This window comes from Pleurodeles waltl, chromosome 12 (genome assembly GCF_031143425.1).
Source record: "Pleurodeles waltl isolate 20211129_DDA chromosome 12, aPleWal1.hap1.20221129, whole genome shotgun sequence".
Lineage (NCBI taxonomy): Eukaryota > Metazoa > Chordata > Amphibia > Caudata > Salamandridae > Pleurodeles > Pleurodeles waltl.
Genome location: NC_090451.1, coordinates 249,544,359 through 249,571,669, shown reverse-complemented (window position 1 = coordinate 249,571,669; position 27,311 = coordinate 249,544,359). Strand labels below are relative to the sequence as shown.

The 27,311-nt window shown below is 44.8% G+C and overlaps 1 protein-coding gene across 1 annotated transcript in view; it reads left to right on the top strand.

Moving 5' to 3' along the window:
• The window catches only part of LOC138268264 (ATP-binding cassette sub-family C member 12-like), a 1,444,059-nt gene that overhangs the window by 389,190 nt on the left and 1,027,558 nt on the right, over positions 1 to 27,311 (top strand). Inside the window, exon 5 of the mRNA XM_069217748.1 lies at positions 9,011 to 9,158. Coding sequence (XP_069073849.1) covers positions 9,011 to 9,158 — 148 coding nt within the window. The remainder of the gene's footprint in view (positions 1 to 9,010; positions 9,159 to 27,311) is intronic.

Here is a 27,311-nt window from a genome sequence, read left to right as displayed (position 1 = left end):
ATCCTTTCTCTCCGGCAGAACCCAGAGAGTCCGACTCTCACCCTTCCGCTCCAAAGCCACCAACCTCATCTGCGGCGTCCCCCAAGGCTCCTCACTTAGCCCAACGTTGTTCAACGTCTACATGGCCCCCCCTCGCAAAACTGGCCCGCCAACACAACCTCAGCATCATCTCCTACGCCGACGACACCCATCTCGTCCTCTCCCTGACCAAAGACCCTCTCACCGCCAAAACCAGCCTCCACGAGGGACTGAAATCCATCGCCGAGTGGATGAACAACAGCCGCCTGAAACTTAACTCCGACAAGACGGAAGTCCTCCTCCTCGGGCGCACCCCCTCAGCCTGGAACGACTCTTGGTGGCCCACCGCCCTCGGACCCCCACCCACCCCAGCCAGCCACGCACGAAACCTCAGCTTCATCCTCGACTCCGCTCTCACCATGTCCAAACAGGTCAACGCAGTCTCCTCTTCCTGCTTTAACACCCTCTGCATGCTCCGCAGGATCTTCAAGTGGATTCCAACAGGAACCAGAAAGACGGTGACCCAAGCCCTCGTCAGTAGCAGACTTGACTACCGCAACGCACTCTACACAGGCATCCCAACGAAAGACATCAAACGACTCCAACGTATCCAGAACGCATCCGCCTGCCTGATCCTAGACATACCCCGCCGATGTCACATCTCCCCCCACCTGAAGGACCTCCACTGGCTCCCCGTGGATAAGAGGATCACCTTCAAACTCCTCACCCACTCATACAAGGCACTACACAACACCGGACCCACCTACCTGAACACCAGACTCAACTTCTACGTGCCCGCACGTCAACTACGCTCTGCCAACCTCGCCCTCGCCATCGTCCCCCGAATCCAGCGCAAGACCTCTGGCGGCAGATCCTTCTCCTTCTCGCCGCCAAGACCTGGAACTCTCTCCCCACCTCACTACGCCAGACCCAGGACCTCCTCACCTTCAGGAGACTCCTCAAAACATGGCTCTTCAAACGATAGCAGCGCCCCCCCCCCCCCAAGCGCCTCGAAACCCTAACGGGTACATAGCGCGCTTTATAAATTCATTGATTGATTGATTGATTAGCTTTGCCAATTGATCAAACTGTGTGATTCTGGGCAAGTACTTTGCTTCACCAAGCCTGCTTTTTTCATTTTCGCATATGAGACCACTATTTGAGGTCGGGATTTGGGCTGTACAAAACTTCTCTTTAATTTGATTTTATATACTATGATTTTGCTCCTTTGTGTAGATATCCAGTATGATAAAGTGAACCCGCCAGCGTTAGAGATTGTGTAAAATGTCCTGCACAGCAGAGACTGAAGCCCATTCCGATATAAGTAGTGTCGAACATAACAAGAATTACATCCCAGGCACATATACATTTAGCATTTCTACTGAATATGTTGTAAAATCCCAAGGTGTAGGGTCACCAACTTTTACCTTATATTGTTCATGAAGAACGTTAGTGGTTCTTAACATCACTGTCTCTCACTGCATTATATATTGAGAACACAGAATCGCACAGTTTAACAAGGTAAGCAATGCATTGCTCAGAAAATATTATGTTCCTCCGTGTGTGTAATCAGAGCAGTATTTAAGTTTCTTTTTACCTAGAGTGTATGGTGTTACTACTTTATGAACAAATTCATAGCGGTCTATCAGGTCATCCGGGCATTTGTGCCAAATCTGCCCAGCTCATTTAAAGAGGTTGAGTCACTGACTTTATCTCTTTGAGTGTTGCAATTCGAGTAAAAAATCCCACAATATGCGGGGGCTCTCTGTACATTTCCACTTCTTCGGTAAGCAGTGTCGACTTTAGCCCTTGTGGCGCCATGTGCAACAATCCTTTTTGCCTCCTTCCACCCCCATGAGGGCCTCCTCGGATTACCACACTATCATCCGGCTCTCCATAGCCCCTCACACACACACATTTGATTTGTTGTGAAACGCTGGTAAAGGCTGTCTTTACTAATCCGGTCAGCTATCCACATAAAATACAGATCTGTTCTTTGCAGCAGGCATATTAACCCTCAGCGCTACTTTATGGCGAGTCAAAACTGCCACTGGACAAAACTTTATCTCTTTCTATCAGGAACCTTAATCACAAGAGTTATCTTGGCATTTTTATTGTTGCCTGACAATTGGATACACAAGGAACACTGCTTGAGGTGCTTTTAAATGGTAAGTTATTGCTAAATAAAGCACTGTCAGTGCCCCAACTTTCAGGTCAGCGCCCAGTGTGAACGCACCAGTCACACCCCCCTAAAGCCGGCCCTATCGATAAGTTCTCATAGCATAGCTCATGAGCTCACCCAGTCGATTGCTGGCTTGTGTTTTATAACAGTTGTCACAGGGATGCCAGGAGTAGCATGCATAACTGTGTGTCGGTGTATGTGCCTTCTCCATCTATGCACTGCCATTATCCAGAAGCAGATGACACTGCATTTAAAGCACAAGTGGGGCTAGTAGAACTAGCAGTAAAGCGTCACATAAAACATTAATAAATATAGTAAGCGTTCAAATACTTTGGATTTTGTGATAGCTGTAAGAACCCATATTATTTTATGTGATTATTTGATTATATTAATATGTAAATCAAACAGATTTAATTTAAAAGGACCGTTGTGATTTTTTTTTTAAGCTGAATAGGGCAATTTGAAACTTTAAACAGGTTCTGTTACTTCTGGAAAAAGTTAATTACTTTTCTCAACAGAGCCCTGGCTCTGGAAAGCGAGGAAAAGAAGATGTTCATGCCTGTAGAAATGTACCTGGGTAGGTGAAGACCAATCGTTGAAGAAGACTAGATTGTTCATGACTGGGCTCTGCAACTATCAGACCCGAAGAGCTGCTTATTCTGTCTGCCTCCTTATACTGTATGCCTCCTCGTTTGGACTTAGGAGTGTACTCTTTTGGTATCGTATAAATTATTTGGTTGTTTACTATCAAAGTACCACCTCTCTGCTAACCTTCACCTGATGCTCCAAGCAAGGATTCACTTAAGGGCATGTCAAGGACTAAATGTCCTGGAATAGTGCATGTTTTACCTGTGAATAGAAAGAAAATATGTTTTCTATATTCTTATCACTATTGCTGTCTGAAGTCCAAACATTAATAACTGGTGTGATTTGTCTCACCCTCTAAGCTCTGTTTAATTCAGCTGTATTATAGTATAAGCCATGGGCCTTTGTGTGACCCTGATGTCTTTAGTTTGATTGTGAGATTGGTATAGAAGTTGATACTGCCACCATTCCCCTTCTAAGTAGAAACTTAATTTTAACATATTACTGAAAATCTGTACTGAAGACACAGGAAGGAAACGTGAAGCGAAGAAAGGTACTGTATACATTTTGGAAATGTTTTCCAGGGTAAGGCAAGCCCCACACCCCTATGTATGAGAAGCTTGTCTGTCACACCACAAGAATATTGGAATAGTTTGTTTAAATCAACTGGATTTTTATCGATGTTTTTTAATACTGTACTGTGAAATTCATCATCTGGCTGTGAGTTAACAAGGACTCTGCCTTACTCACTCACTTTCCTCCGTCTTCAACAAGGTAGGTATTTGCGCCCCACGATTTTCGAAGTTCATCAACTGCCATGATTAATTAACCATGTTTATTGAAAGTTTAAACCCATGCCGAACAGATTGTGGTGGTTGCTTGCGAGGTTTCTGTTAAACAACAGATAATGAAATTGTTTGGTACAAAAATTCCTTTTAAAGAGTTGAGTTCTTAGTAGGAGATTGCGTGAGAACTCGTAAATCAGGTTTTGTAAAGAAGGAGACATTTTGGTATGGTAAGCCTCTGAAAGTTGTGAATTTGTGTATTAAGAGGAATAATTTGACTTAACATGGTCAACCATGGAATACACGTACAATTGCAAAATGTAACTCGGTGTGTGAACCTCCGTCTCCTTATGAGTATTTGGGGAGAGGTCCAAAGTCAAACAAGATCATTCCTGCGCTTTAATCCACGTTTCGACCACCTGAAATAGTTGATATTGCCACGTGGGGATGATTGGGTGAAGATTGAGGCTGTAGGACAAGCTTCAGAGAGTTCTATTGCTGGACATGTCAAGGCAATGGCCTTCAACTGGGCTCCATTTATAAAACTCAAAGATTGTATTTGAAACTTAATTTTTCTCCAGTTTGCATTGTTTCTAAATTAAGTTCTATAATTTATTTGTTATAATATAGTTTTCTTGAATTTTTACCTATTTATTAATGTTTTTCTCTTTGATTGTGTAAAGGGGAAGGGTGTGTTAGATCTATCCTTCCAGCGTGCATTGCAATATACGGTGTCAAGATGAGTGAGTTCATCTGCTTGTCTAATTGTTCTGGGCTTGAGTACCCATGCACTTTTTCATTCAGTTTAAAGAGTGGAATTTACTTGGTTTTTGTATTGAGCACCGTTTGGCTTAAATCTCTTCCTGCAGCTCAACTTGACATTATATTCTCAGACTCCTCACCCCTTATGCCCTTAGTAACAGCTTTCTTTCACTATGACATTAACCAGGAAAAACACAACCATGCAGGAAGTGCCTTATCAAAGGTATTACTGTACCACAGACTTCCATGCCAGTGAATTATGCCTGCTGGAAACAGGTGTATGGGAGAGTTTAAAGTTTTCCTTCCAAGATACCCACAGCTAAACCACCAGTGACCTAATTTATGGAAAATGTCGACTTTTAATGACGTTCTCTGCTAGTGCCCAATTCAACTGTACACAGATCCATAGTCCAAAAGTTCAATTAGGGCCCTGATGTACTAGCTGCATATCACAAAGCCGCCCATGCCCCTTTCCATGCAAAGGTCAGGGAAAAACTACGCTCAACTCACATTTTCTCTAAAATTAAGAAATCCCCCCAAAATCGTGCTTACTGTCAGACATTTTTCACTCTCCTTCTAGTACAGAAAGAATGTGGCAATATTGATCGTGAAATTGCCCATGTTTACTAAACAGGAGACTGTACTGGTCTTCAAAGGAAAACTGTCCTCCTTGAGACTAGATACAGTGTACACGGCTCGGCCTTTACAATAAAGACAAGCAGGTTCAGCTAGAGCAGTAAATGTATAGAAAAGGAGCAGTATAAAAACACGATTAGATATAACAATGCGTGTACAGTAAAATAAATAAAAAGAGTATAAAACAAATTATTAAAGGAACAAAATGTCAGACAGGAAATACAGTTATGCACTGGTCATCACTGTTGAACATAGCAGTGACTGATTGTTGAAAAGTACTGTTTCTATTTCAGCTGAGAACATGGAGGGCTATAATGCTCCTACCTTCATAACAGCTCCTAAGATGTATATAGAGTGTCTAGCTGATTGAGAGCACTAGGAAAATTATAATACACATACTGAGAAAACAAAGCAACCTGTATGAGATATTTTAGTATTCTAGCAAGTAAAACAAAGCATTGGAAGGTTTACAGTCACATCTTTTCGACCCAGGAAACATTTTTTTTTCTATTGTTCTAGAGTTAGGTTTGTTGGTAAATTAATATGTGAATATTTCGCAGTGACAGGGTGATAGCGACATCAGACCAATGTAGGGTGACCACCCACTGTAATTTAGCCCTTCCGTCCTTTGTCCGTGATGAAAGGCTTAACAGACAGCATTTGTCCGTAATTTTAGCCTGTCCGTCAAAGAACAAATGCAATTAGGACAGTTCAGTTTCCCCAGCTGGATGGAAAGGCAGGAAGTCTCCTGTGCTCTGATCCCAAGGAAGGGGCAGACCGATAAGAAACAGCCTTCTTTCTAGGGTGTCTCCTTCCCAAAAGAAATGCAAATGTGCCCAACTGGTGAATCTGCCAGTGCAAAGGGGTTTGGAAATCTGTTTTGTCTTTAATCAAAGGAGTCTCTTGAAGCTTTCTGAGGGCAAAGATATTTTCTTTGAGAGAGGTACTGTAAGGTGGTTCCAAGCTGAGCTGTGGGATGTGTGGTTTTAATGGACAGTTATAAAAAAGAAATTGCACTAGGTATAATCTGTATATTATTGAAATGTGTATTTTAGAAGGGCTTTTTAAAATGTATCCTAAATGTATTTGCACATTTGTTGCAGCCTATAATATGCTGTGTGTAATCCATGTTTAAAATAAGGACTTACACATTCACAATCCTTTTAGGGACCTTAGCACCTCATAGTACTAACAAACATTGGCAAAGCCAATTGGTCGCATCTACGCAAGAGTTACTGGTTTTGCCAATGTGTATTAGCCATGTTATACACCAGAGTGGCTGTTGTTTAGCATGGCTAAAAGTTAGTGGCATAGAGGAGAGTGGTGTGGATTGTTGCAGAGTGGAATGGCGAAGATTGGTGTAGAATGGTGTGGAGTGGCAGAGAGTGTCATGTTTAGGAGTGGCATACTGTGGGGTCATGTAGAGTGGCATATAGTGGGGTGGTATACAGTAGAGGTGACTGGTGTGGAGTGCATTGGCACAAAGTGTTTTAGAATATAGTGGTGTAGAGTGAAGTGGAATTGAATACAGCAGCATAGAATTTAGTAGCGTACAATGCAGTGTCATAGAATGCAGAGGCATAGATTAGACTGGTGCATAGAGTGCAGTGGTGCGGAGTAGTGCAGAGTAGAGTGGCATAGAGTGCAGTGGCAGAGTGTGCTGTAGAGTGGAGTATAGTGCAGTGTCATAGAGTGCAGTGGTGTGACTGGAGCAGAGTACAGTACTGTAGATTGGTGCAGAGTAGAATATAGTGCTATAGAGTGCAGTGACGTAGAGTGCAGTGTTGCAGAGTAGTGTGCGAGTGCTGTGGTGTAGAGTAGAGTGGCATAGAGAACAGTGGCATAAAGTATGGAGGTGCAGAGTAGAGTGCACTGGTGTACAGTGCAGTTGTTTAGAGTGCATTGGCATAGAGTGCAGTGCTTTAGAGTGCAGTGGCATAGTGGTGTGGGGCAGACTATAGTGGCATAGAGTACAGTGGAGTAGAGTGGCGTAGGATAGAATGGCAACAAATGCCGTAGTGTAGAGTGGTGTATAGTACAGTGGCGTAGAGTGCAAAGTAGACTTAAGTGGCATAGAGTGCAGTGGGGTAAAGTGGTGCAGAGTAGAATATAGTGCTGTAGATTGCAGTGGCATAGAGTGGCGTAGAGTGCAGTGTTGCAGAGTATTGGCGTAGAATGCAATAGTACAGAGTAGAGTGGTGTAGAGTGCAGTGGTGGAGAGTGCAGTGTTGTAAAGTGGAGTAGAGTGGCATAGAGAGCAGTGGCGTAGAGTACAGTGGTGCAGAGTAGAGTGCAGTGGCATACAGTGCAGTTGTTTAGAGTGCATTGGTGTAGAGTGCAGTGACACAGATCGGCGTGGGGGCATAGTAGAGTCATAGAGTGCAGTACAATAGAGCGGCAGAGAATGCAGTGGAGTAGAGTGGGCAAGGCATGAAAGATCTTTTGATTGATTGGAAAGAAATGGGTCTAATCCTTGTGAAAAGTGGGCAAATGCCAAAACATGTTAAAATCAATTTTGGACGTAATTGGGCATCAGCCAAATATCAGTGAATGCCTGATGCATCCAAATCTGAAGTCACTTGCATCATTAAGAGACTGGGAGCAGAGAGTTTCTAACAGCGGAGCCTCAACTGACTCAGCCACCAGAAACATCCTGCCCTTCCTCCCTTCTGCAGTGAAATGGCATGAGAGTTGCCATGCTGTTTAATGTCCCCTTTCTGATTTGATACAGCTGGAGTTTTGATGCATGTGATTATGTGTACGGCCTGGCGGTCCTAGACACACAAGAACGAAAACATGTGTCCAATGTGTGAGAGGAAGGTCCCACATAAGAAGAGGGAAGTGTATATGGAATGTGATGACTGCGGATAGGCCAGCCATTTGCTGGCCAGTCTACTAAGCCATAAATAAGGAGCACATTATGGTAGCACTAATTGAAGGTTATGAGGGAACACAGTGATAGTTTGACCCACCAAGTATGAGGATTGACTATCTCCCTGGTTTTGTTTCTGGTAATTCAAAATCAGTCCATAGTGTGACAAGGTGTGTTACTGCTTCTCTTTTTGGTGAAATTGGGTATCTTCTGGGCCTGTAGCATCATCTCATTCTTCATTAGAGATGCAGAAGAGAGCAGTGCACCAGCTTTTGACCAATCATGCAGTCCACAGTGTTGGAACTAACTCATTAACTCTGCAAGTTAGCACACGTGCAGTAGACACAGATGTTTGAAACACAGAGAGGTTCTTGATGCTTCATGGTACTGAGCTGGTTATGTTCATACCCCTGGGTCAGTTGAGTTAAGGAAAAAGCAAATTCAAATGGTTTTTGCTTATCCATATATCTGAGCTCCAATCTCCACATCCCAAGTGCTGACTGATAACATTACTGCATTCATTCATTGTGGACAATCTGATTTCCTCCTAAATGAATAGGTGGACAATGCTTAGATTGAGATCATGCTACACCCTCTGGTCACATTTCTTTCTAACGGGATTGAATGTACTGGGATTCAAAGATTGACATGACCCTCTTTTTGCTACTACCCTTATTATATGATCCAGCCACCTCAAAATTTCTGAAACAGATGCTCTCTGCTTTTATTTGCTCAGTGACTATGCAAAGCTCAGGTCCAGGGATTTGTGAATGTCTGGTGGCAGGGGTTGATTGTCTTAAATTTTGCAGCCTCTCTTGGGCCACTGTGGATATCTTGTACATATAACTTGTCTAATTCTTTTCATCAGTGCTATCAAGGTCTGCTCGTCAAGGCCTACTTTAGATTACTTATTAGCATAGTTATTTTCTTTACAGTGTTCCCTTAAAATTCTATGTGTTATGCAGGTAATTATGTGGTCTGGGCTTCTTCTGTTTGTTGAGAGTGTACCTGAGCGTGAAAAATACGTAGGTGAAGCCGATGAGATTGTGGATTTTCTCAAACCAGATCTTCATCAGTACAGACTTTGGGGCACCTGTATTTTCTGGTTCATGAGATGGTAGTTTCAAATCTTAACTTAACTTGCATTATTAATATCTGTCTTCCTTACAGACTCAGTGACCTTTGGGATGAAGAAGTTAAAAAGGTTGGCCAGGCAAAAGCTTCTTTGGGTCGTGTTGTTCTAAAGTTCCAAAGAACAAGACTGCTGATGGATCTGATCGCAACTATTTTATGTGTCATCTGTGCTGAGATAGGACCTGTAAGTTGTGGCTCACTTTTCATACTCCTGTCCACTGACCCCAGAACTGTTACTAATTACATCATCATATTGTTCACTCATTTGTCATTATTCTTCTGTAAATATGCACTATTTCAATGCAAAGTACATGCCAGTTAAAATGTGATAACACTAGAGATGAAATTGAATGTAGTACACTTACAAAGTATACTTTGTCCACACACAGTTTCTAGTAAATGTATTAGTTTGTATAATCCTAAGTGTATCAAAAGTGTTTGAAGTAGTCTAACAATTTCCTGTTTATAAACACTTATTCACCAAGTGATTAACCCTGGAAATAGTTAACTCTTAATTACACTAACTCTTATCCATACTTTTCACAGTGCTGCACCATTATCAGGAAATAGGCAACCAAGTTGACTGTTGCTATTTAGCAAAGAATGTTATCTCCCCCCTCCCGCTTGTGCTAATGAAATAAATACCATAACTCTCATATGGAAGTCATGTAATGCTACTCAAACAGTACCAAAACAGTCAAAGACACAGGAAGGAAGGAACTGAGAAATGTAGCCATTAGGACTCAGTATAGTAATCATTATGTGCAAGTAACGACTTAGTCCCTTTTCCTTATCGCTATTACATCAATATGGGAACAAACCAAGCAAGCTAAAGTTATTGATGTGCTGCAGCAGATCCCCAGGAGCCATGCAGTGTGTCTGGCTCAAGTAGGAACTCTGGCTTCAGCAAAGTGCTACGAAATGTGAGCAACTCATGCAAATACCAGCATAGTGGCAGCTACAGAGAAGTGTTGCAGTGCAGATCCTTGCTCATCCTAATATTTAATAATAGTGAGTGATTGGACGCTGCCTTAAGATCGATGAACCTTTTGACTTGTATGGATTATATTGATTATCACAATGATTGGCACATTGATTATTGACACATAAAACAACCACATTAAACAATAATATTCACCAAAGAATCAATATATGACACACCATGACCCATTTGGCCATGAATAACCACACCTTTTAGTCTCAACTAAAATGTTTATTTCTCTATATTAACATTGCTAAAGTCACAACAATTATTCTCAACACCAAATGATACAAATAAAGTAGCATCACAGGCTTGCAAATTGCTCAGAAAAATATTAGTCTAAACGGAGGAAGTAAAATAATACACTCAATGGAACACAAATCAATAACATGAGTATCTGTGTAAGAGAGAGAGTATACTTTTGATTCAGTAAATAAACCACAAGCATAGAGAAAACACCTCACTAACCTCAAATTCGCATTAGCATGTAGGGCATCATGCAAAAGTTTTAGTAACATAAATTTAGAAAACATCTAGCCATGGCACTATCAAAAATAGGAGCAGAATTTTAAACAGTAGCAGCTGGTAACCTGCAAAACAAAAAGACAAATACACATAATTCATACATTTACCTCTCCTTAAGGTAAGCAGCAATCAGGTTACAGCTTCATCAGGGGGACCTCAGCATCAGGACAGAGGCAGTTGAAAGGGGTGACAATTCAGAAATCTGGACTCTAAATTCTATGAACCATCAAATTAATTATTTAAGGCAGGCAGCATAGCACTATAGGCTCTAAGTTCTAAAACAAGCACCAGCATTTTTGCATGGAGCCTAGAAATTAATTCAAAATAATAAAGTACCAGAATGTCAGTGGGCTGACTGGCAAAACATGAAATGTCAAAGTGACAGATCATAAGAATGAAAATTGAAGCCTCTGGAAACGAAGGAAAATAATGCACACCAATGTCTGATTCACAAACATTAAATTAAACTTGCTAAACTTATTTGATTGGCTGAAAACTGCATATGTGCAGAAATCATCCAATCACCAAACATCAGCACATCAGAAAATATTCCACTATTAACTTAAATGTTCTGTATTCTTCTATCTCTTCCTTGTTGTGTAAGCACAAAAGATTATTATTTCCTGCAGTCTTCTCTGCACTGTTGTGTGAAGGTCTTTTGCTCAACACATTCCGGAATGCACTTGCTGCCAGACGATAGTCATGAAGAAATGTTAAAACTTTCAAATCAGCTCTTACCCCTCAAAAGAAATACATTCCATTAGTACGAAACAGAGATGTAACTCATAATTCAAACAAAAGATGCTTGTAATTCTATGGAAACATTTGACACTTTAGCTGGGTTTGGCAGACAGATAACTACATTGCTTACTTTAGACACAGCAGAGAACAAGTGTTGAAAGAAATACATTTCATTAATAAACGTTTTACACAAGTTTGAGATTCAGACAAAGAATGTGTTATACAGTGGCCATGAAATTATTTTACTAACCTAACATTTTAGGAACATTGGCAGACATTCAACATCAGCTCTGGCCTTGTTCTGCTGAAAGGCACTGCAGAAAACTCAAGAATTACTCGCATATATTCTAACATTATTTTTCAAAGCACATGTTCTTTTAGAGACAGAATTTATTTTATTTTTCATCACTAAATTAACACATTTAAAAAAATATGTGCAGGCTTTTCACTCTGATGGCGGCCACTTAAACAGGCACACTTTCCATGTTAACATTAATTGCTTTTCATTTGAAGCATTTCTCATGTTAGTGTATCAGTATGATTACATAAAATAATTATTTCATTTCAAGTCTGCTCTCACAGAAGTGCCACCCAAACCACATATACCTAACAAGTAACACAAACCACTCCCAGAGGCAAAGTGTCATCAAGCGGGCAACAAGATTTCAAGCACCAAATAGACCAAACCAACCATTGCAGGACTGTAAAATACAAAGCCGAGGTGCTTACATTGCACACAAGGATAGACAAGACACATGCCACAAAAATGGGGCTGTTTTAGTAGACAAGCAAGAGAAAGCAAAGACATCTAATTAGGACACGTGTAAGGATATGCAAGATACAGCAAGTGAGGTCAGAGGCTATAGGACCTACTAAGTATTCACAGTGCAATATCTGCTTTGTAGGATGGGCAAAATTCACCCTAATTTCCTTTTATGTAATTTCGTTTTATGTAATTTGTGTGAAATTACAGAAAAATATAAATAATTGTGAAATGCAAAACTGGCATTTGTCATTTTATTTTAGTGAAGGAAGAAAGGAATAATGTTTATCGCCCGATTAATTAAAACCATTGCAATATATACCAATGAAACATTAAAGTCCTGTCGATAGAAAACATGTCTATTCATACAATAAGCGCCCTCAGCAGTCAAATTGCAAATCTAAAAGGTCCATTATATAAAAGATCTCAAGATAAAGGGCTAATGCTGGAAAATAAACGACATTGAACAACATAAATGTCCCCCTTCACGTTTGCCAATGAATACAACACACCTAATTAAGCAGGCTATTTTTACTTGTGCAGACATTGATAAAAGCACCCTATAACAAAAAGGACCAGCCAAACTGTCTAGCTTACATGTCCCTTAAGTAAAAATATAGTAAAGTACTCCTAGTTGTGCCAGGTCATATGGTGGCGATAAACACAAGGGGCAAGCAGATGATGTAGATATGGCATTATAAAGTTATGATGCATTCAAATCAGCCACGTTAAACATCTTATATATATTGTCATTTTCCTAGCATAGTAAAATACACCTAATTGGGCGGACTTGTTGTTACATGTGCAAACAGCCACATTGTGTCTTAAATGAACTGTTTTTATCTGCAGAGTAAAATACGGCTAATTAGGCGGACTTGTTGTTACACGTGCAAACAGCAATAGAAACAGCCTTACAAGAAGGAGTAATCCGGCTTATGTACCCCCTGAGTCAGGTTATGATAAGGTGCTCTTGCTTGCACCAAAGCATGTGGTGCTGTTAAGTGCAACTGGCAACAGTTAGAAGTGTTGGTTGTGGACCAATGAGTTAGATGCTGGAGATGCAGACCATGCTTAGCACCCTCAATGCTGCAGACCCAGGTCGGTGAAGAATCCCAGAAAACATTGAGCTCTGGGCAGATTTAGGTTGCCAGCATCTTGAATCCTTAATCTGGTTGCCTTCCATGACAGATGGATTGAGTGCCCATCTAAGAGAGCAATCACTGCAGGGCGAAGGGCCTGATTTGGATAGCCGTTAAAGCCGACTGTAATAATTTTTGCGGGAGAGATAGTAGGCCAGGCACATGCAGATTAGATGGAGCATGCCTTCTTGGGTATAACCTCGTAGGCGGCAATGGCTATTGGTCCATGGCTGCTTTCAGGTGAGGACCAAATCATTTGATGGAAATTCACCTAGCTGTAGGGTGTGTTTGAGGACTGCTGTGAAGTGGGAGGTCAGGTATGTGACGGCATAGGATAGCAGGATGGCTTACGCATGCCATACCTGGGCAACTTCTGCCTTATCTAGAATTCTTGATTGGAGTTTAGTGGCTTTGTTGGTTACTCACTTGAAAGTAACATATTCCATCTTTGAGTTCCAGGCATTCACTAGTTTCAGTTCCTGAATGGCCTGGCGTAAAACTGTGGGACCTGTGACTTTACTGCTGGGCTGCTTCTCCATTTCACCCTAACACAGATGGGCTACTATGTCTGGGGGAAAGATATCCGTTTTCAGCAGAATTTTACAAGTGCACCGTCCCTCAATGGACCCTGGTGTAAAATGCCGAACTCCAATCCGACCTGAGGTTGTGAGTTGTGTTGCAGCAGGCCACCTAGCTTTTTGAAGAAGGTCAATTGAAGCAGTTTCAAGTTGGGCTCATCACTTTTGTTCATTAATTCGGATCCATAAGTAATGGATGGCAATATTTTTGTGCATATAGCCTGTAGTAAATGATGATAGAAAGTGCTGTGTAGCTTTATTTTGTAACAGTTTAAATGTGAATAAAAAGCTCTTCTGTATGAAAGGTGCTCTCTGAACGTTAGGTGGGAATCTATGCACACACCCAGGTATTTCTATAACTTGACTAGTTCTGGCCATTTGCGATCCATGTGCATGAGGTCGATATCTTAGAGGAGGAGTTCGAGAAGCATACCACTTTGGTTTTGTTTACATTTATTTCTAGCTGCAGTTTTTGAGTATATTCTACCAATTGATCAATGAGACACTGCAGATTGATCAGCCTTTAACCGAGCAGCATTATGTTACAGCATATTTCAAGACTTCACACCTGTTTCTGGGCAGGCTTGGGGGAGGTTGCTCTCCACTTGGGGCAGAAGGCTGCAAGGTCAACCATGTAGATATTAAATAGGCAGGGAGCCAAGACTCACCCCTGCTTCAAGCATATTTTGGAAACGATTTTGTGTAGAATTCTCTGACTGTCGCCAACCTTGATTTGTACCCATGTGTCAGTGTATAAGTTGACCATTGCATTCAATAGTTTGGGCAGCACTACCCAGCGAGGCATTTTTCCCCACAGACACACTGTTAGAACCTTGTCAAAGGCCGGCTTCAGATTGACGAAGCAGGCATAGAGTTTAGTGGTGTTTGTCTCCATTGACTTTTCTGCAAAAAGGATGACAGCCATCAGATTTGTCTTTGCATTCATGCCTGCTCTGAAGCTGATCTGGGTTATTGGGATGATGTTTGCCTTGATGACCCAAGCCTCCAGATCCATCAACAGCCCTAAGTTCAATCAGTCTTTAGTTTTCAGGGTTGGACTGAGCGCCTGATTTGTAAATTGGATGGAGTATGGTGCCACACCAAGAATCTGGGATGGAGCTGGTAAAGAAAGCATGTTTGAACAAAGGTGTTAAATAGGTAGCCCAGAATGAAATATCCTTTCTGCATAGGGCATTTGGAAGCAAAATTTGACCGGTCTACATATAGTCCATCAGAGGGCGTTGAGCTTGCATGGATAAAAGACACTACGGTAAACAGACTAGAACCCATATATCGCTGCCCCTAGGTGGTTGATAACTTTGTGCTTGAACTGACCCATCTTGATGTAGTGTCATTTGCATATATTACTGGGGGTTAGACAAATTAAAGATATTGAAGTTAGAGACACTGGATTGGTAGAGTGCCTCTTGAGGCCTCCATAATTGTTCAGGTTCATTAGAGGTATAAACAGTAGACATGGAGGTGGACCAGTTTGCTGCAGTGATCTCATACGCAGACGACACCCAGCTGATCCTCTCCCTCCCCAAGGACCCTGCCACCACTAAGACTAGCCTCCACGACGGACTGCATGCCATCGCCAACTGGATGAAGATGAGGGGCCTCAAACTAAACTCCGACAAGATTGAGATCCTCATCCTTGGCTCCAACCGCTCTGCATGGGATGACTCCTGGTGGCCAGCCACCCTAGGAACCGCACCAACACCCACCACCCAGGCATGCAACCTAGGTTTCATCGTTGACTCATCTCTCACCTTGACCCAGCAAGTCAGCGCCATCTCATCCGCCTGTTTCAACACCCTCCGCATGCTCCGCAAGATATTCAGATGGATCCCCACCTGTAGGAGGCTGGCCTGGCTTGTAGTGGGTACCAGAGGTACTTACACCTTGTGCCAGGTCCAGTTATCTCTTATTAGTGTAGAAGAGGTGTTTCTAGCAGCTTAGGCTGATAGAAGGTAGCTATGGCAAAGCAGCTTAGGCTGAACTAGGAGACATGTAAAGCTCCTACTATACCACTGGTGTCATATGCACAGTATCATAAGAAAACACAATACACAGATATACTAAAAATAAAGGTACTTTATTTTTATGACAATATGCCAAAAGTATCTCAGTGAGTACCCTCAGTATGAGGATGAGAAATATACACAAGATATATGTACACAAACCAAAATAATGCAGGTTATAGCAAGAAAAGTAATGCAAGCAGTGTAAAGTTACAATTAGATTGCAATAGGAGCACATAGGTATAGGGGCAACACAAACCATATACTCCAAAAGTGGAATGCGAACCACAAATGGACCCCAAACCTATGTGAGCTTGTAGAGGGTCGCTGGGACTGTAAGAAAACAGTTAGGGTTAGAAAAATAGCCCATACCAAGACCCTGAAAGGTAGGTGTAAAGTGCACCTACTACCCCCAGATAGCACAGAAGTTGTGATAGGGGGATTCTGCAAGGAAAACAAACACCAGCAATGCAACAACAGTGGATTTCTGGACCTGAGTACCTGTAAGACAAGGGGACCAAGAGTCACAACAGTGTCGAGAGTGGGCAGGAGCCCAGGAAATGCCAGCTGAGGGTGCAAGGAAGCTGCCACCTGTTGGAAGAAGCTTGGTGTTCTGCAAGAACGAAGAGGACTAGGAACTTCCCCTTTGGAGGATGGATGTCCCACATCGTGAAGAAGCTTGCAGAGGTGTTCCCATGCAGAAAGACCACAAACAAGCCTTGCTAGCTGCAAGGGCCATGGTTAGGGTTTTTGGATGCTGCTGTGGCCCAGGAGGGACCAGGATGTTGCCTCTTGGAGGAGGAGACAGAGGGGGCGCCCAGCAAGTCAGGGAGCCCCGACAGAAGCAGGCAGCACCCGCAGAAGTACCTGAACAGGCACTTAGAAGAAAAGTGAACCGGAGTCTACCCGAAGTCACAAAAGGGAGTCCCACGACGCCGGAGGACAACTCAGAAGGTTGTGCACTGCAGGTTAGAGTGTCGGGGACCCAGGCTTGGCTGTGCACTAAGGAAATCCTGGAAGAGTGCACAGGAGCCGGAGGAGCTGCAAATCATGCGGTACCCAGCAATGCAGTCTAGCGTGGGGAGGCAAGGACTTACCTCCACCAAACTTGGACTGAAGAGTCACTGGACTGTGGGAGTCACTTGGACAGAGTTGCTGAGTTCCAGGGACTACACTCGTTGTGCTGAGAGGGGACCCAGAGGACCAGTGATGCAGTCTTTTGTTGCCTGCGGTTGCAAGGGGAAGATTCCGTCGACCCACAGGAGATTTCTTCAGAGCTCCTGGTGCAGAGAGGAGGCAGGCTACCCCCAGAGCATGCACCACCTGGAAACAGTCGAGAAAGCCGGCAGGAAGAAGCGATACAAGGTTGCTAGTAGTCGTCTTGCTACTTTGTTGCGGTTTTGCAGGCGTCCTGAGCAGTCAGCGGTCGATCCTTTGGTAGAAGGTGAAGAGGGAGATTCAGAGGAACTCTGGTGAGCTCTTGCATTCGTTATCTGGAGAATTCCCCAAAGCAGAGACCCTAAATAGCCAGAAAAGGAGGTTTGGCTACCTAGGAAGGAGGATTGGCTACCACGAGAGGTAAGAGCCTATCAGAAGGAGCCTCTGACGTCTCCTGCTGGCACTGGCCACTCAGAGCAGTCCAGTGTGCCACAGACACCTCTGTTTCCAAGATGGCAGAGGTCTGGGACACACTGGAGGAGCTCTGGGCACCTCCCCTGGGAGGTGCAGGTCAGGGGAGTGGTCACTCCCCTTTCCTTTGTCCAGTTTCATGCCAGAGCAGGGCTGGGGGATCCCTAAACTAGTGTAGACTGGCTTATGCAGAGATGGGCACCATCTGTGCCCATCAAAGCATTTCCAGAGGCTGGGGGAGGCTACTCCTCCCCAGCCTTTACACCTATTTCCAAAGGGAGAGGGTGTTACACCCTCTCTCAGAGGGAATCCTTTGTTCTGCCTTCCTGGGCCAGGGCTGCCTGGACCCCAGGAGGGCAGAAACCTGTCTGAGGGGTTGGCAGCAGCAGCACCTGCAGTGGAGACCCCGTAAAGGCGGTTTGGCAGTACCCGGGTTCTGTGCTAGAGACCCGGGGGATCATGGAATTGTCCCCCCAATGCCAGAATGACAATTTCATGATCTTAGACATGTTACATGGCCATGTTCGGAGTTACCATTGTGACGCTGTGCATAGGTAGTGACCTAAGTATAGTGCACACGTGTAATGGTGTCCCCGCACTCGCAAAGTCCGGGGAATTTGCCCTGAACGATGTGGGGGCACCTTGGCTAGTGCCAGGGTGCCCACACACTAAGTAACTTTGCACCCAACCTTCACCAGGTGAAGGTTAGACATATAGGTGACTTATAAGTTACTTAAGTGCAGTAATAAATGGCTGTGAAATAACGTGGACGTTATTTCACTCAGGCTGCACTGGCAGGCCTGTGTAAGAATTGTCAGAGCTCCCTATGGGTGGCAAAAGAAATGCTTCAGCCCATAGGGATCTCCTGGAACCCCAATACCCTGGGTACCTCAGTACCATATACTAGGGAATTATATGGGTGTACCAGTATGCCGATGTGAATTGGTGAAATTTGTCACTAGCCTGTTAGTGACAAATTTGGAAAGCAGAGAGAGCATAACCACTGAGGTTCTGGTTAGCAGAGCCTCAGTGAGACAGTTAGGCATCACACAGGGAACACATAGAGGGCACATACTTATGAGCACTGGGGGCCTGCCTGGCAGGGTCCCAGTGACACATAGACCAAAACAACATATATACAGTGAAATATGGGGGTAACATGCCAGGCAAGATGGTACTTTCCTACACAACCCCCCCCCCCTCCAAACGAAGGACAATAAGACTAGCCATGACCTGATGAGTCTTCACTGTCTAAGTGGAAATATCTGGAGAGTCCATCTGCATTGGAGTGGGTACTCCCAGGTCTATGTTCCACTGTATAGTCCATTCCCTGTAGAGATATGGACCACCTCAACAATTTAGGATTTTCACCTTTCATTTGTTTTAGCCAAAGTAGAGGTTTGTGGTCTGTCTGAACAATAAAGTGAGTGCCAAACAGGTATGGCCCCAACTTTTTCAGTGCCCAGGCCACAGCAAAGGCCTCCCTCTCTATGGCAGACCAACGCTTTTCTCTAGGGGTCAACCTTCTGCTGATAAAAGCAACTGGTTGATCCTGGCCCTCAGAATTCAGTTGTGATAAGACTGCCCCTACCCCTAATTCAGATGCATCAGTTTGAACAATGAATTTATTGGAGTAACATGGGCTTTTTAGGACAGGTGCAGTGCACATGGCCTGTTTGAGCTCCTCAAAAGGTTTCTGACAGCTAGCTGTCCACAATACCTTTTTAGGCATCATTTTACTGGTGAGATCATTAAGTGGGGTTGAAATGGAGCCATAGTTTTTAATGAATCTCCTGTAATACCCAGTGAGGCCTAGGAAGGCTCTCACCTGGGTCTGAGTTGTAGGGGGAACCCAATCCATGATTGTCTGGATTTCCCCCTGAAGTGGTGCAATCTGTTCTCCACCTACCAGGTGTCCCAGATAAACTACCTTTCCCTGCCCTATCTGGCACTTTGCGGCCTTGATAGTGAGGCCTGCCTTTTGCAGGGCCTTCAAAACTTTCCAAAGGTGGACCAGGTGCTCATCCCAGGTGGAGCTAAAGACAGCTATATCATCTAGATATGCTGCACTAAAAGCCTCCAACCCTTGCAGGACTGTGTTCACCAACCTCTGAAAAGTGGCAGGTGCATTTTTCAAACCAAAGGGCATCACTGTAAATTGGTAGTGCCCTCCTATAGTTGAAAATGCAGTTTTAGGTTTAGCATCCTCTGCCAATTTGATCTGTCAATACCCTGCAGTCAAATCAAAGGTGCTTAGATACTTGGCAGATGCCAGTGTATCTATGAGCTCATCTGCCCTGGGTATAGGGTGAGCATCAGTTTTTGTTACCTGATTGAGACCTCTGTAGTCTACACAAAACCTCATCTCCCTTTTTCCATCTTTTGAGTGAGGCTTTGGTACAAGCACCACAGGACTCGCCCATGGGCTTTCAGAAGGTTCAACCACTCCTAGATCAAGCATTTTCTGAACCTCTTGTTTTATGCAGTCCCTGACATGGTCAGGCTGCCTGTAGATCTTACTTTTGACAAGCATGCTGTCTCCAGTATCTATAGTGTGCTCACACCAAGAAGTGGTGCCAGGCACAGTTAAAAAGAGTCCAGAAAACTGTCCAAGGAGATTTATGCAGTTGACTTTCTGTTCTGCAGTCAGACAGTCTGCTAAAACTACTCCCTCCACTAGAGCATCCTCTTCAGTGGAGGAGAAGAGATCAGGGAGAGGGTCACTCTCTTCTTCCTGTCCTTCATCTGTTGCCATGAGCAGGGTGAGATCAGCCCTGTCATAGTAGGGTTTTAGGCGGTTGACATGAATCACCCTAAGGGGACTCCTGGCAGTGCCCAGGTCAACCAAGTAGGTGACCTCGCCCTTTTTTTCAACAATTAGATGGGGTCCACTCCATTTGTCCTGGAGTGCTCTTGGGACCACAGGCTCCAATACCCACACCTTCTGTCCTGGTTGGTACTGGATCAGAACAGCCTTCTGGTCATGCCATTGCTTCTGGAGCTCTTGGCTGGCCTGAAGGTTTTTACTGGCCTTTTTCATGTACTCAGCCATTCTGGATCTTAGGCCAAGTACATAGTCCACTATGTCCTGTTTGGGAGCTTTTAAAGGTTGTTCCCAACCCTCCTTCACAAGTGTTAGTGGCCCTCTTACAGGGTGTCCAAATAGGAGTTCAAAGGGGCTGAAGCCCACTCCTTTCTGGGGTACCTCCCTGTAAGCAAAAAGGAGGCAAGGTAACAGGACATCCCATCTCCTCCTGAGTTTTTCAGGGAGTCCCATTATCATTCCTTTGAGAGTTTTATTAAACCTCTCTACCAGTCCATTAGTCTCTGGATGATAAGGTGTGGTGAATTTGTAGGTTACACCACATTCCTTCCACATAGCTTTCAAGTATGCAGACATAAAGTTGCTACCCCTGTCTGATACAACCTCTTTTGTGAATCCCACCCTGGAAAAGATTCCCAGGAGGGCTTTTGGTCCTTAGAGGAATTGCTTCAGGATATCTTGTGGCATGGTCCACAACCACCAAGATAAACCTATTGCCTGAAGCAGTAGGAGAGTCAAGGGGGCCAACAATGTCAACCCCTACCCTTTCAAAGGGAACCCCAACCACAGGTAGTGGAATACGGGGAGCCTTTGGTGTTCCACCAGTCTTGCTACTGGCTTGGCAGGTCACACAAGACTTGCAAAAATCTTTTGTGTCCTCTGACATCCTATGCCAGTGAAACAGGGGGACAAGCCTTTCCCATGTCTTGATCTGGCCCAAATGCCCAGCCAAAGGAATGTCATGTGCCAGAGTTAGGAGGAACTCTCTGTACTGCAGGGGAATGACCAATCTCCTGGCTGCTCCAGGTTTTGGGTCCCTTGCCTCTGTGTACAAGAGGTTGTCCTCCCAGTAAACTCTGTGAGTCACTGACATCCCCATTTTGCTGATTGACAGCTTGCTGTCTGAGACCCTCTAATGTGGGACAGGATTATTGTGCCACACTCAGCTCTTCCCTGCCAGGCCCCCCTCCACCCAAAAGCTCTGCAGTGTCTGCTACCAGTTTGTCTGGTGAAGGTTCTGCACAGGGAGGAAATTCTTCTTCCTCTAAAGGAGAATCATCTGTAGAGGGCGTGGTAGTGGGTAGGGATTTACCCTTGCTACCCCTAGCTTTAGGGAGCACTTGATGCATTGTTCCAGGATCCAAGTTACCCTGTCCTTTTTGCTTTATGGCCTGAGCCCTTGTCAAAGCAAAAATATGCCCAGGAATGCCCAGCATTGCTGCATGAGCCTCCAACTCCACTTCTGCCCAAGCTGATGTCTCTAAATCATTTCCTAGTAGACAGTCTACAGGTAAATCTGAAGCAACCACAACTTTCTTTGGACCAGTAATCCTCCCCCAGTTGAGATTCACAACAGCCATGGGGTGGCTAAGAGTGTTGTTATTAGCGTCTGTCACTGGCACCTGTAGGCCTGAACCTCAACACCATTTATTAGGGGGAAGTTGCTTGTACTTATCCATATTAAGGGGACAAGCAACCAAGGTGGCCAAATCAATGGCATCTTCAGAGACTAATACAGCCTCTGTGGTCTCCCTAACAAGACCAACCCCAACTAAATTACCAAAAGTGAGCCCAGCTACTCCCTTGGATTGGCTATTAGTAGGTTTGCTCCCACCACCACTGCTATTACTAGGGGCACTAGAGTTTGCAGTAGGGGTTGTGGTAGTGGGATGTTTGGTGTTTTTCTTTGGACAACTGGCATCAGTTGTCCAATGGCCTTTGACTTTACACAAATAACACCCAGGATTTTTAACTTGATTTGAAGAGGATTTGGACCCACCACCCCCACCAGAGGATTTTTGTGGGCAATATGAAGACTCATTTTTACTTTTGTTCCCACCCTTGTCGGAAGACTTACCATCCTTCTTCTTGCCATCCTTGTCACCCCCTGTATTAACTTTTCTGTTCACTCTTGTTCTGACCCATTTGTCTGCCTTCTTTCCCAATTCTTGGGGAGAGGTCAGATCTGAGTCCACTAGATATTGGTGTAACAAGTCAGACACACAGTTATTCAGAATATGCTCTCTCAGAATAAGATTATACAGGCTTTCATAGTCAGAAACTTTACTGCCATGTAACCACCCCTCCAAGGCCTTCACTGAACAGTCAACAAAGTCTATCCAGTCTTGTGAGGACTCTTTTCTGGTGTCTCTGAACTCAATCCTGTATTGTTCAGTGGTTAAGCCAAATCCAAACAAGAGTGCATCCTCCAAAACTGCAAAATTGTTAGCATCACTTTCTCTAACAGTAAGGAGCCTATCCCTACCCTTTCCAGTGAAAGATAGCCACAATATAGCAGCCCACTGCCTTTGAGGGACCCCCCTGTACCATACAGGCCCTCTCAAGTGCAGCAAACCACTTGTTGATGTCATCCCCCTCCTTGTAAGGGGGAACTATCTTGTGCAGATTCCTGGAATCATGCTCTATAACAGGATTACTATCAGGAACACTGCTATTGCTGCCACCATGGGGTCCAAACCCCAATCTCTGTCTCTCCTCCTCCAGGTCTAGAGATTCCCTGTCTAGAGCCAGCTGTTGCTGTTTAAGCTTCAGTCTGGTCTCTTCCACTCTCAACTTTTTGAGTTCCCTTTCTAACATGTTATCTTCAGGGTGGGTGGGTTGCGAATGCTTGGACACAGAGGATAAATTGGAACCAACAGAGGGAGATCTGTCCCTAACTGCTTGGACTCTAACAACCTGGCCTCCAGGAATAAAAACATCCCTACTATGATGGGAGCTCCTATTACTACCAGCATTGCTAGGTGGTCTGCTAAGGGGCTGATTTGGAACAGAACCCTCCCCACCTCCCTCAAGGAGTTCCCCTGAGTCAGAATGGGAGCTATCTATTAACTTCTCATTTGAAGTGCCTGCTAGGGACTCATCATTCACAATGAGCATGTTATATAGAAATTCTCTTGTAGGGTTCTTTCCTATCACTAAACCTCTATCTAAGCAGAGTCTCCTTAGGCTCTTGAAATTTAAATTGTCATAGGTAGTATTGACCATTTTAAGAGCAGCCCCTGTATCAGACATGATAGAAGAAGGTTTAGAGACAGTGAGAAAGAAAACGTTTCAGAACTTTTTAAGGAACAGCGAAAAAAACTTTTTCAAACTTTTAGAAACTTTTTAGAAATGTTAGAGTACTTTTCAGCACTTAGTAGAAAGTGTAAGAGGAGAAAAGCAAAACTTTTTGGTTAGGTGTTCATACACTGAACTTGTTCTGTATATTATTCTCTTATGAAAAGTACCCAATGACAAAGTGGTAAGTAGTTACAAGTACTTATCCCCCCGCTGCACAACCAATGTAGGATGCTGGCCTGGCTTGTAGTGGGTACCCGAGGTACTTACACCTTGTGCCAGGTCCAGTTATCCCTTATTAGTGTAGAAGAGGTGTTTCAAGCAACTTAGGCTGATAGAAGGTACCTATGGCAAAGCAGCTTAGGCTGAACTAGGAGACATGTAAAGCTCCTACTATACCACTGGTGTCATATGCACAATATCATAAGAAAACACAATACACGGATATACTAAAAATAAAGGTACTTTATTTTTATGAAAATATGCCAAAAGTATCTCAGTGAGTACCCTCAGTATGAGGATGAGAAATATACACAAGATATATGTACACAAACCAAAATTATGCAGGTTATAGCAAGAAAAGTAATGCAAGCAGTGCAAAGTTACAGTAGATTGCAATAGGAGCACATAGGTATGGGGGCAACACAAACCATATACTCCAAAAGTGGAATGCGAACCACGAATGGACCCCAAACCTATGTGAGCTTGTAGAGGGTCGCTGGAACTGTAAGAAAACAGTAAGAGTTAGAAAAATAGCCCACCCCAGTCGTGATAGGGGGATTCTGCAAGGAGAACAAACACCAGCAATGCAACAACAGTGGATTTCTGGACCTGAGTACCTGTAAGACAAGGGGACCAAGTCCAAGAGTCGCAACAGTGTCGAGAGTGGGCAGGAGCCCAGGAATGCCAGCTGAGGGTGCAAGGAAGCTGCCACCTGTTGGAAGAAGCTTGGTGTTCTGCAAGAACGAAGAGGACTAGGAACTTCCCCTTTGGAGGATGGATGTCCCACGTCGTGAAGAAGCTTGCAGAGGTGTTCCCACGCAGAAAGACCGCAAACAAGCCTTACTAGCTGCAAGGGCCATGGTTAGGGTTTTTGGGTGCTGCTGTGGCCCAAGAGGGACCAGGATGTCGCCACTTGGATGAGGTGACAGAGGGGGCGCCCAGCAAGTCAGGGAGCCCTCACAGAAGCAGGCAGCACCCGCAGAAGTACCTGAACAGGCACTTAGAAGAAAAGTGAACCAGAGTCCACCCGAATTCACAAAAGGGAGTCCCACGATGCCGCAGGACAACTCAGAAGGTTGTGCACTGCAGGTTAGAGTGTCGGGGACCCAGGCTTGGCTGTGCATGAAGGAAATCCTGGAAGAGTGCACAGGAGCCGGAGCAGCTGCAAATCACGCAGTACCCAGCAATGCAGTCTAGCATGGGGAGGCAAGGACTTACCTCCACCAAACATGGACTGAAGAGTCACTGGACTGTGGGAGTCACTTGGACAGAGTTGCTGAGTTCCAGGGACCCCGCTTGTCGTGCTGAGAGGGGACCCAGAGGACTGGTGATGCAGTCTTTTGTTGCCTGCGGTTGCGGGGGGAAGTTTCCGTCGACCCACAGGAAATTTCTTCAGAGCTCCTGGTGCAGAGAGGAGGCAGGCTACCCCCAGAGCATGCACCACCTGGAAACAGTTGAGAAAGCCAGCAGGATGAAGCGATACAAGGTTGCTAGTAGTCGTCTTGCTACTTTGTTGCGGTTTTGCAGGCGTCCTGAGCAGTCAACGGTCGATCCTTTGGTAGAAGGTGAAGAGGGAGATGCAGAGGAACTCTGGTGAACTCTTGCATTCGTTATCTGAAGAATTCCCCAAATAGCAAGAAAAGGAGGTTTGGCTACCTCGGAAGGAGGATTGGCTACCAAGAGAGGTAAGAGCCTATCAGAAGGAGCCTCTGACGTCTCCTGCTGGCACTGGCCACTCAGAGCAGTCCAGTGTGCCACAGACACCTCTGTTTCCAAGATGGCAGAGGTCTGGGACACACTGGAGGAGCTCTGGGCACCTCCCAGGGAGGTGCAGGTCAGGGGAGTGGTCTCTCCCCTTTCCTTTGTCCAGTTTCATGCCAGAGCAGGGCTGGTGGAGCCCTAAACTGGTGTAGACTGGCTTATGCAGAGATGGGCACCATGTGTGCCCATCAAAGCATTTCCAGAGGCTGGGGGAGGCTACTCCTCCCCAGCCTTTACACCTATTTCCAAATGGAGAGGGTGTTACAGAGGAAATCCTTTGTTCTGCCTTCCTGGGCCAGGGCTGCCTGGACCCCAGGAGGGCAGAAACCTGTCTGAGGGGTTGGGAGCAGCAGCAGCTGCAGTGGAGACCCCGGAAAGGCGGTTTGGCAGTACCCGGGTTCTGTGCTAGAGACCCGGGGGATCATGGAATTGTCCCCCCAATGCCAGAATGGCATTGGGGTGACAATTTCATGATCTTAGACATGTTACATGGCCATGTTCAGAGTTACCATTGTGACGCTGTACATAGGTAGTGACCTATGTATAGTGCACACGTGTAATGGTGTCCCCGCACTCACAAAGTCCAGGGAATTTTCCCTGAACGATGTGGGGGCACCTTGGCTAGTGCCAGGGTGCCCACACACTAAATAACTTTGCACCCAACCTTCACCAGGTGAAGGTTAGACATATAGGTGACTTATAAGTTACTTAAGTGCAGTGGTGAATGGCTGTGAAATAACGTGGACGTTATTTCACTCAGGCTGCACTGGCAGGCCTGTGTAAGAATTGTCAGAGCTCCCTATGGGTGGCAAAAGAAATGCTGCAGCCCATAGGGATCTCCTGGATCCCCAATACCCTGGGTACCTCAGTACCATATACTAGGGTATTATATGGGTGTACCAGTATGCCAATGTGAATTGGTGAAATTAGTCACTAGCCTGTTAGTGACAAATCTGGAAAGCAGAGAGAGCATAACCACTGAGGTTCTGGTTAGCAGAGCCTCAGTGAGACAGTTAGGCATCACACAGGGAACACATACAGGGCACATACTTATGAGCACTGGGGCCCTGCCTGGCAGGGTCCCAGTGACACATAGACTAAAACAACATATATACAGTGAAATATGGGGGTAACATGCCAGGCAAGATGGTACTTTCCTACACCACTGAAACTAGAAAGACGGTCACCCACGCCCTTGTCAGCAGCAGACTGGAAAACAGCAACGCGCTCTATGCACGCCTCATCCTCAACATCCCTAGCCGCGACCACATCACAGCTCACCTCAGAGACCTACACTGGCTTCCCGTCAACAAGAGGATCACTTTCAAGCTCCTGGTCCAAGCTCACAAAGCTCTCCACAGTGCAGGCCCTGCCTACCTCAATGAGCGACTTACCTTCCACGCTCCCACCCGCCAGCTACGATCCACCAACCTCGCCCTCACCACCGTCCCTCGCATCCGTCGGACCACAGCCAGCAGAAAATCCTTTTCCCACCTCGCCGCCAAGATGTGGAACTCCCTCCCGATTCATCTACGACAGACCCAGGAACTCCTGACCTTCTGGAAATGCTTCAAGACCTGGCTTTTCGAGCAGTAGCAGTCCCTCCCCCCCTTCAGCGCCTTGAGACCCTAACAGGTGAGTAGTGCGCTTTACAAATGATTGATTGATTGATTGAGTGATGTTGGCATTGTGATAGCGATGGCTTCCATAAAATAATTTATTAATCTCGTCCCAGAAAAATCTGCTGGCTCATGTGGAGTAATTTGGACCATACACCTGTAGTAGTTGTTTTTTGCTGTCCACATTGCTTTCTTTTATGCTCGCTTCAGTGCAGTGAGATTGGTTCTAATTT